The sequence below is a fragment of the Vitis riparia genome, chromosome 18 (assembly GCF_004353265.1).
Source record: "Vitis riparia cultivar Riparia Gloire de Montpellier isolate 1030 chromosome 18, EGFV_Vit.rip_1.0, whole genome shotgun sequence".
NCBI classification, from domain to species: Eukaryota; Viridiplantae; Streptophyta; class Magnoliopsida; order Vitales; family Vitaceae; genus Vitis; species Vitis riparia.
In genome coordinates this window covers 30394809-30405801 of record NC_048448.1, presented here as the reverse complement: position 1 = coordinate 30405801, position 10993 = coordinate 30394809, and the positions used below count along the sequence as shown (strand labels likewise).

At 30.3% G+C, this 10993-nt stretch overlaps 1 protein-coding gene across 2 annotated transcripts; it reads left to right on the top strand.

Moving 5' to 3' along the window:
- Nucleotides 1-904: 904 nt before the first annotated feature.
- LOC117907897 (V-type proton ATPase subunit G1-like) lies at nt 905-2457 on the top strand. Of its 2 annotated transcripts, XM_034821579.1 has the most exons (6): nt 948-969; nt 1165-1173; nt 1442-1543; nt 1630-1730; nt 1804-1956; nt 2162-2457. In XM_034821579.1, exons 3-5 carry the CDS (start codon nt 1456-1458, stop codon nt 1945-1947), a joined length of 333 nt encoding a protein of 110 aa, XP_034677470.1. In that variant the 5' UTR covers nt 948-969; nt 1165-1173; nt 1442-1455; the 3' UTR covers nt 1948-1956; nt 2162-2457. The 2 variants fall into 2 exon arrangements, with proteins under 2 accessions (XP_034677469.1, XP_034677470.1); XM_034821578.1 differs by lacking the exon at nt 1165-1173 and having other exon boundaries at nt 905-969; nt 2162-2456.
- Nucleotides 2458-10993: the final 8536 nt, after the last annotated feature.

The window sequence follows — 10993 nt, the reverse complement described above, 5'->3', positions numbered from 1 at the left end:
AATTAAGAGTTCATTTATTTGGAGGATGTTGTAAGTGCAATCTCCATTTTATTACCCTTTTTTTTTATGAGAGCTTGAAGAAGTTTGATCTCAAATAAAGATTTTTGATGATGTGATTTTACGGGCACTTAGCTTGGACATTTGTTTTGAATCTTGAATTGACTTAAGTTTTGGTTTGAATTGAGCTTTGATTTGACCTAAGTTTGATTGCAACTTGGGCCTTAATATGACTTAAACCTTGATTTATACAACATTGATTGAGAGATTTTTATTTTTTTTTTTTTGGTAGATTTGAAGATGAAGCTTGAAAGTTAGAAAATTTTAAAGATTTTTATATTTCAAAGGAACTTTGAAGAAATTGAAGATAATTTGAAGAAACTTTCGAGATAATTGAAAGATGATTTGAAGTCGTTTTTAAAGATACGAAGATGTTCTTAATCTACTTTCAAGAGTTTCTCTTCAACTCTAACTTAGGTCTTATAAATTGTCTTCTAAAACGTACTATAAATTAATAAGGATGCAAAAAGATGCAAAGGATAAGATATAATATGATTTAGGTGTCCTTCTTCTTAAGGGTGATCACAATCATAATGATAGTCCAAACATTTTGTTATAACTATGATGGCCACACTTGCTTATATGATAAGTAGTGATGGGACATAACAATTGATATACTTATTAATTTACATCCTATCACTAGTGCCACCTAAATAAATAAATAAATAAATAAATTGTAATAAAAGGAATATAGGAGGTGGCTAGTCCCAAAAAATGAAATAAAATAAATAATTAAATGTAACAATTTTTTAATCCAATTAGTGCTAGCCACCAAGGAAGCCGGTGAACGGGTGGCAAATGATCCATTTTTATCTCAATACTACCAGAGCCAAATGATATCCTCCTCTACCTCAGTATTTTTGCCTTGAAAAACTAACTGCAACCTTCTCCCTTTGAAGAAATTAAACACAGGTATGGGGTGCATTTCCTTGGTTTTTTGTTTTTTGTTTTTTTTTTTTTTGTTTTTAATTCAATTTCCTCCCCTTCAAATTTTTTATTATTCAGAATCCAATTTGAAGAATTGGGTCTTTTATTTGGCATATGGAATTTGGAAGACCCACTTAAATACATCGATTTGAGTCACAACATTTTGTTTTTTCATCTCAGATCCACCAGGTTGGGGAACGCATTTGAGATAAGTATTTTAGAATCATTTGGAAAGCATTGGAATAGAATGATCCATTTACATCAAATTGCAGGATCATTCTGCAATTGAGACATTGAATGATCTACTTCGGCAGAATTTTATGAAATGATGCTACTTCTGTTTTCTTTTTCTTTCTAATTAAAATTTCTCAAAAATATATCCTGAATTATACAGAAGTAATTAAGTGATATATTTCTCTATATATGGGATTGAAAAGTGCTTAGTCTTGTATTTTAGGTAGCATATTTTCCATGGATTCCATGAAAGGACAAGGAGGCATCCAGATGCTGCTGACTGCAGAGCAGGAGGCCCGACAGATTATTTCCAGTGCTAAAAACTGTAAAACCCCAATCCTTACATATCTCTTTCCAAAGTTACAGTACTCGTAATCCGAAATGATGCTATGATTGAACAATGTGTTTCAGTAAAGTTGACGAGGTTGAAACAAGCTAAAGAAGAAGCTGAGAGGGAAGTGAAACTCTACCACTCCAATATGGAAGCTGCCCACCAGAAGAAAATTTCTGAGGTATCAGCACAAATATTGTCATTGCCAAAGGTTTTAGAATGACAAGGTCTCACTTCACTTTTGATTTATATAGACGAGTGGGAGCAGTGGGTCAAATGTAAAACGGCTTGATGAAGAAACTGCAATGAGGATTCAAAGCTTGAAAGAGTCTGCTTCTAGGGTTTCATCAGATGTTGTCGCCATGCTCATCAAGCATGTCACAGCGGTGGAAGCTTGATATGTGGTGGTCAGTACAACTACTTCATCAGTTACATCGATTAAAGCTCGACCTACTTTAGGTTTAGGGCTTCTACTTTTATGGTCTTTTCTAAATTTGTAGAAACCCCGAGTTCCATTTGGATCAGGGAAGTAGCTGATTGATGTTATTAACTTCACGATCCTGATTTAAATAACCACTTTTCTCTATGTTTTTGTTTCTTATTTATTTTTAGGTTCTCAGTTGCAGAGGATGAGGCATATGAAAAATGAAAATTGCAATAAAGGAAGAATGAGAGATGAGAGTTATGGAATAAGCTGCCAGCCTTCTCCAGACAGATTTTTTAAATTAATTCATGTAGTCACCTTGATGAGTTGGTTACTTAATATAAATTCCATGGAGAGCGAAGTAGCAGATGAGTTGTTGCAATTTGAATGATTTGAAACAACTGTCACGTGATTTCTTTGAGGGATCGATTAGAAAATCTCATAAGACTGGACGTTACAAATTTTGAAAATTTATGTGTGGACAGATTAAATAGAGGCTAAAAGAACTTAATTTTCTTTATTTAATTTGTTATATTTTCTCTCTAGATAAATACAGATCATATCAAGTGATTCTTTAGTTAATTTCTTTGATACCCTTGAGAACATAAGGTGTAATTTTTATTATTTTTTAACAAAATTAATGACATGAATTGATTCCCCTACATTTCTTTAGGGAAGCTTTTTACTCACTATATATTATTTTTTATCTAAGAATTGGATAGATAATGTTGTTTATCCTATGTTAGCTTCACTTAATCCTTAGAATGGAGGAATGAGACCAAACTGATTAATATTGGAAGAATATAAGGCCTGTTTATTACATGTTCAATTATATATATTTATTTTTAATAAAATAAATCAATATTTATGCTTTTATAAGATATTAATATCCATACTTTTATAATTAATATTCATAAAAAAAAATATAAGTTATGATTATAATTATAATATTACTATTCATATTTTATTAAAATTACTTATTTTTAATTTATTTATAGTCTCAAAATTATTTTTATTTTTAATAAGACTTGAATTAAATCTAATTTATGTTATATAAATTACATTTATAATTTTTTTACAAAATTAAAATAAAAAAATATTTTTAAAAATAGCTTATTAAAAAAAGTTTTGGGTTTTTAAAAATTTTTGAAAAGTATTTTTAAAAATAACTTGCACTAATGAATCAAAATACCTTCTATTAGAGAGGAATAAAAATTTCATTTATAAGTGAGATTTCATTTCCTTTGAAATCATTCTTAACTTCATTCTCATTATACTTAGGGGGTGTTTGGTACGTCGGAATAAGGAATGGAGACGAATATTTTGTTTCCATTCCTATTTCTTAGTGGAAAGAAATGAATTTGATGATTCCATTTCTAGCATTTGGATGAACTTAGGAATGCAATATTGGAATGATTATTTGTTTCCATTCCAATGTTTGATAATAATAGGAATGGAAATGAAAAATAAATAAATTTATAATAATATCCTTACATATAATTTTAAAATTTTTTTTATTTTAAAAATAAATAAATTTTGAGAGTTTTTTGTTATTAAATAATAAGAGTAAAAAAAAATATATACTTAATAAATAAAAAATTAACTATAAAAAATCGTATAACCCTAATGTACAAATATTCAATTAACTCGATTCTTTACATGATGTGCGAGAATATGCAAGAATAATGCAACCATTTCTTCTACATCAACATATTTTGAATCCTTTAGTTTACCAATAGTACAAAGCATAGAACATAATGTGGTGAAAGTATGTCTATCCATCCTAAGTTGCTCCATACATGCTATATCACTCCCATAAATCAATCGATTAAGATTTTCAACTCGCAAAAATTCTCTTTTAGCTGGTCTTTCCATCAATGTTTGCCTCTGATAATGTTTCCTTGTAGTCGTACCAAGTGTAGTAAGCATATTAAGTATGTTTACTATAATATATAGAATCAGGATAAGTTGTTCTCTTCTTTCCATCTCAATGAGGTCCATGGCTGTGCAAGAGTCCTAATTATAAAGGAGGAAAAAAAAAAAGCATTCTGTGTTTTTAATAGGAACAAAAAAATAATACATGTCTATATTTGACCTCATTATTAATTTTCTATAAGCAAAGAAAAATTAATATATGCAAATTCATTTGTACCAAACTAATACTAATTTTCATACCTTTTAAGAAAATTAGTAGCTTAACAAAATCAAAAAACTAATTTAAATATTATGTTAGCAAGGTGTCTTTTTTATTTTTTATTTATTTTCCCCCGGAAAAAGGGTTGAAAAGAAGGCACCCATGAGCCCTCTTGCAGGTTCCACAATAGGGTTCAAAGCCAATAACTAGTCCTAATATTCCTCAGAATGCTCCTGACTTTAGGAAGAAGACATGAATTATGGCATCAATGTGGGTATATGTCCCTCTTCTTCAGTAAATCTAGAGTGCCAACTAAAACTTGGGACTGAATAAAATCCCAATTCAAAATTAATAAAAATATAAAGCATAGATGTGACACATGTTTGTTTCTTTTCTAGAATGGAACATGAAGTGTGTTTATTTAATTTGTTTGTATAGACTGTGGAAGGCTTGAACAGAAGAGCAATGCATTTCGAAGATATTAAAATCCAGATATCAAATCTTTTGGTGCTGACTTCTTATATCCAAACAGAACCATAGCATCTGATTTTGACATTTTGCATTTGGCTGTGATCAGAAAATTAATTCCTTGTGTCTACAAAATTTCCACCAACAACCCCGCACAGATTAACGATCTTTCAGACAAAATAGCTTATATAAGTTACAACTTCTCTTCACATTTCATGGCTATTTGGTAGTTAATCAATGGCTTTTTTTTTCTTTATCTTTTTTCAGTATGGTACGTTATACGCTCATTCTATGATTCTCAATACACAATTATGACCTCTAACTTATGTGGGCCTTGGAAGAAATTTTGAGTCATCCTCATCATTCCTATTCAAGAAATTTTTTTAATAGAATTTTCCTCTCTTGATTTTGACACGTAGAGAAATTATATCATCTTGCCTTTTGATTTTATGAGATTAAATTAATTTTAAATATTGGCTTAAAATTAATTCTAATTTGTATACCTTGATATCTCTCATCTTTATCCAAAGTATTTATCGTTGAATCATGTTTCAAAATTTATCACACAATTGACCAGTCCGTACTGAAATTCGGATTATGCTAATGAACCCTAACAATAAATAAGGTTACAACTTTTATCAGGGCTCAAATCCATGAACGTGCCCAAGATCCAGAAGTCAAAGTTCGTGAAGTGATTGATGGTGACGAAAATGGTTTGTTATATGCATGCAACAGGTAATCGGGAGCCCAGGCCATGAACTCGTGAGGACACTTGAGATCGAAAATTGTAACTTTCGTAACATTAATAAAAATAAAAATAAAAAGGAGTAGAAAAAGAAAGACAAATACAAGATTCCAAACACAAATTAATAAAAAATAATAATCGATTTATAGAGAAGAAGAAAACAGATAAAGAAGTAGAAGAAGAAAGACAGATAAAGGTAAACCTGATCGGAGATGTAGAAGGAAGTTTTCAGAATCTAATTGTTGTGAACAATGACGAATCCAAGATATAACAATCAAAATAAACACCCAAAACCCTAAAAATTAGAAATTGAATTTTTTTTTTTAAATGTCGTGGAAGGTTTTTCAGTTTGGGAGAATCACTTGTTGTAGAGAAGTAGATGATGAATGAGACTCTAACTTTGCAAATAAGATAAGCATCGGGTTTGAAGAATGAGATAAGAGGGTAAAATAGTAAATTTAGGTTATTTTATATTATCAAATGGATTTAATGAATCAAAATACCACCTATTTTTTATGAATTCAAATCCGACTTATAAGTGGAATTTGATTTCTACCTGAATCATTTTTTATTCCATTTCCGCCTTCTTAATATTTATCCAAACATAGGAATAAGGGAGAAAAGGAATGAGATGTCTATTTCCACTCCCTATTCCCATGTACCAAACACCCCCTTAAGTTATCCAAATATAGGAATGAATGAGAAAATGAATGAGATGTTCATTCTTACTCTTCATTCTCGCATACCAAACATGACCTAATAGAAATTATTTATCCTTTCTTTAGAGTTCAAAATTATAGATTAAACTTGAACAAATTATTTGCATTGTTATTTTAGTGTTTAATTTGTGCAAGAATTCAATTCTATATATATACATATACCATAACATCAATATATATGTTCTAAAGTTGATACCAATTAACCTTACCATATTGGGCATTTAATGATAATTTTTATTATTTTTCTTTGAATTTATTCTTTAACCACATGAAGATGTTAAATATAAAGAGAACTAGGAAGAATTGTTTGTAAAATTGTGCTTACTCAGTTGATTCATGTGCACACAAATTTATAAAATAATGTCATTGGGCATACAAGAAATGTGAAAAAAAAAAAAAAATCATCTTGACTCATAGAAGTATGGAAATAACAAGAAATTATACGCTCAAGTTCCTAAAGATTTGCATGAGAATTAAGGGACCATCAATAATGGAATGAATTGAGCTTGATGTCATTGTGAATCTTTTGCCCACATTGAAGATACCAATCTTGAATCTAAGAAGAAAAAAAGGTGTTTACTCAGGGTTTTGGTTATGATGTTTACAAGTTGATTGTTAGTGTAAACATAAGCTAGACATAATGAGCCACTAGTTAATTTATCACCCACAAAGTGCCAGTCAAGTGAAACACGTTTCATGCATCATTGCGGCAATGGATTGACACATACGTAAGTTGCACTTAGATTGTTTAGAGACAAGATTTAGTGGTTTCAAGGGACTAAAACCAAGCTAACACAAAATATTAGATATCTAGGTTACTTTTGCAATTGTAAAGTCAACAACCCTATACTCTTACTTCATTAGATTACCTCACAATGGTGACTTTTTTTTTATCATTAGGAAATGAGATTGTCATCAAGAAAAATAACATATGTAGTGATATAGGTGTTACGATGGAGCCCTTAAAAGTAGTGACATGATATAACATTTTGATTTCATGATATCAGTTTTCCCTTTGTCTATTATGCTTGCAGTGTGATAGAATTGAGCATTATGTCATGATCACTTGTATTGTAAATGACTTGAGTATATTAGGAGTTGTATAGAAGATTTAAGTTGTAGGTTTCTTACAAATTAATGAGTTGGTTCATAATTGATTTATGGACTTGGGCAATCTATTAAAAGACATAGTGCGCTATCTCCCAATTGGTGGATGACTTGTCTTAATCATTAGGATGAGTTTCCAATGGTGAGTATACTACTGTATATGATTACCATTGAACATAACTTTCAGGGAGTCATGACTAATGGCTATTTGGTTGTCATGACTACTCAAACCTACTATGTTGCATGACTTATCAACTTTAAGAGAATATTGCACTAGTTATGAGGTCATCAATTACTTAACCTATGGGTGAGATCCTGAGTTATCATACATTCCATATGGATTGGGTAACCAGTGGTTAAGGCAAATGACAACAAAAATTCTTGGTAGAAGCACCATGATATCCCATAGGCTTGAGATAGTATGTCTCTTTGAGTGATCCTTGAAAAAAATGGGTACATTCTTAAGAAAAATACTTACTTTTTTCTAAGGTGGACTGCGACTCTATTATGCCTTAGTTAAGTCTAAGTATTCACCAATATATGCCTCAAAATGAAATTGAGGTTACCTTCTTAGCCATTTCTAGATCCTACGTACTTCCTTAAGAAAAATACGTACATTCTAAAGAAAAATATGAACATTTGTTAATATATATATATATATATATATATATATACACATATACATTTTTAAAGTTTGACTGTAACTCTATTCAACCTTATTTAGATTTAAATATTTTCATAAGGAAATCTATCTTCCCTTGGCTTGTTGGTCATTTCTAAACTCCACATACTTTCTTAAGAAAAATATGTACATTCTTAAGAAAAATGTGTGCATTTTTTGAAGGCAAACTATGATCCTATTATGTCTAAGTTTTTGGTTTAAATATTTACTAATGTGAACCTTAGAATGATTTTGAGGCATTCCCCTCCCCCATTAGCCATTTGCAAACCTTATGTGCATCCTTAACAAAACTACTTCCATAAGTGAATATTTTACACCTAAATAAGGTTGAGTAGGGTAACATCCTACCTTAAAAAATTTTACTCATTTTTTTCATGAATGTATCTATTTTTTATAAGGATGAATGTAGGGTTTATAAATGGCCAACAAGGTAGGGGAAAGGCCTTAAATTTATTTTAAGGCTTCCATTTGTGAATATTTAGATCAAATAAGGCTTAAAATAGGCCACGGTTAGCCTTAAAAGAATGTACGTATATTTTTCTTAAGGATATATGCAAGGTGTAGAAATGGCTAAGGGGTAGGGGAAAGCCTCAAATTCATTTTGAGGCTTACATTAGTCAATATTTAGACCCAAATTAAGTACAAGAGGGTTATGATCCTCCTTTACAAAAAATACACATATTTTTCTTAAGAATGTATACATTTTTCTTAAGAGTGTATGTAGGGTTTTGAAATGACCAAGGAGGAGGAAGGGGGTGGACTCAAATTCATTCTAGGGTTTACATTGGTGAATATTTACACCCAACTTAGGCATAGTAGGGTCATAGTCCGACTTACAAAAAACCTATGTATTTTTCTTAAAAATGTATCTAGGGTTCTACCATGCTAAATGGGGTTTGGCAAGCCCTTAATTGCATCTTGGGCATACATAAGTCAAATTTTAGACTCAAATTAGTCCGAATGAGGTTATGATTTGTGAAATCAAGGTTTGGTCAATCTTGGTTGAGATGATAACAAAACAAGGTTTAGAACTAATGATTATATTTCAAGTGTGACTAGGCAAGATGATTTCCAAAGTGACACTCACAAATAACAAAATCATGTTAAAGGGAAATCAATAAGAAGAAGAAGATCTCAAAGAGAAGTGTTTTTCAAGACCTAAGCTTCTTAGGATCTCTTTATAAGATTGTTGGTGCACCAGGTTTTTCATACATTACATTCTTTACTTATGCACCAAAATCATTAAAGAGTTATTTTGTTTTAAATCTTTTAAAATTAGATGATTTCATATTTTTAACTAAAACCTTGTGTCAAATGTTTTTTAAACTCATTTAAAAGGTTTTAAGTTAAACAAGATGGTTATTGAGCAAAAAATGGCTCAATCGATTAAGGGATCAACTCAACTGATTGAGGAATCTACTCAACCTATTGAACCAATTAAGGAACTGATTGACCTTTTCAACTCAATCAGTTGAAAGGTGTAAAAACCTTTTCTCTCTTCTGGAACTCTTGTTTGACAGGTTGAAATTGAACTTCATCTAGTCGACTACCGATCAAAGGGCGGTCGAGGTTCAACGGTCACCTTCAATCTATTAAATGCTAACGGCTGGTGAACCGATCAAACTGGAACTCGATCGGACAAACCCTAACGGCTAGTTTTACCTCTTTTCTCTATAAAAAGGCTCAAATCTTTATTGTTTTAAGAGTTTAACATTTCAAAACCTTTCTTGAATTTATTTGAGACTTGGGAGAGTGTTTTTTAATGCACCTTTGTTCTAAAACTTGCAGATCATTGATTAGTGCACAATTCAATCCTAATTTATCTTGTATTATTTTAGCTTAAAGTTTTGTATTAGGATTTTGTGAGGATATTTCCTATCTTTATTTATAAATTTTTTAGAGGAAAAATCTAAGTGTGAGGTATCACTTAAAGATTCTCAAATGTGGGGCTATCACTTGAGGGATTGTTCAAGATTGATGTATCTCTTGAGGATTGTAAAGTGTGCTTAGAACCAAAAGTCCAAGATAGTGGATTAAAACCATAATTCAATTGTATTACTTGAAGGTTTGGTTTGGAAGCTTTGAATTAATGAAACCTTAAGTTTGGGATTGAAGCTAGAGGAAAGTGAACGTAGGTTGGATTGTGTCGAACCACTATAAAAATCTTGTATTTACATCCTCTCTTTCTTACTTTTTTATTTTGTATGCAATTGTTTTTATATTGTTTTTATTATATAAATTGCATATCATTGTCTCTTGCATTTACATAATCTAAATTTGTAAAAAGAAACAATCACCCTATTCACCCCCTCCCCCTTCTAGGGTGATTACTTTCGATTGGATTAACCAATTTTTCTAACATGATTAACTTCAAATCATATACACATATTTTTCTAAATTATGTACCTAGGGTTTTACCATGTCAGGCAAGGTTTAGGAAGACCTCAAATGCATCCCAAGGCATGCATAAGTTAAAGTTTAGACCCGAAGTCGAATGAGGGAACTATTTAACTCTAATCACACATTTTTCTAAAGGATATGCCTAGGGTCCTGCTATTTAGAATGGGGCATGAGAATGCCTCAAATGCACATATTTCTTTGTTAGATCTAAATTAAGTCGAATGAGGAAACAATTCAACTCAAATCAAATGTAGGTATTTTTTTTAAATTTATATGTATTTTTCTAAAGAATGTACCTAACGTTCTACCATGTTGAACGGGCAATGGAAGGCCTTAAATGCATCTGGAGGCCTACAAGAGTGAAATCTCATGCCCCAATTAGGTAGAACTAGGTAAGATTCAAGTTAGATGGAATGTACATATTTGATAATAGATGTACCCATTTTTCTAAAAGAATGTACATTTTTAAAAAAGATGTAAGTATTATAACAATTCTACAAAAAAAAAAAAAATTAATTAAGAGAAAATTAATATAAAATATTAAATACAATTTTTTTTAATGAAAAAATATATTTTCTTGATTTATGTAAATTTTAAAATTAAAATTTTTAACCAAAGAAAATGTTAGAACCAATATCAAATTAAAATCATAAGAAAAAAACTAAGACCACCATCACTTGTTGTGATTTTGATATGAAAATTTTAAATTTTAAATTAAAATAATATAAACTATAAAATAATATTATAAATATATTTCTATTATCT

Excerpts from the sequence above, each read along its gene's own strand:
- LOC117907897 (XM_034821579.1), top strand. The coding sequence starts at position 1,456 with ATGGATTCCATGAAAGGACAAGGAGGCATCCAGATGCTGCTGACTGCA. Across the intron at positions 1,544-1,629 it reads TATTTCCAGTGCTAAAAACT|TAAAGTTGACGAGGTTGAAA; the intron begins GTAAAACCCCAA and ends AATGTGTTTCAG. Across the intron at positions 1,731-1,803 it reads ACCAGAAGAAAATTTCTGAG|ACGAGTGGGAGCAGTGGGTC; the intron begins GTATCAGCACAA and ends TGATTTATATAG.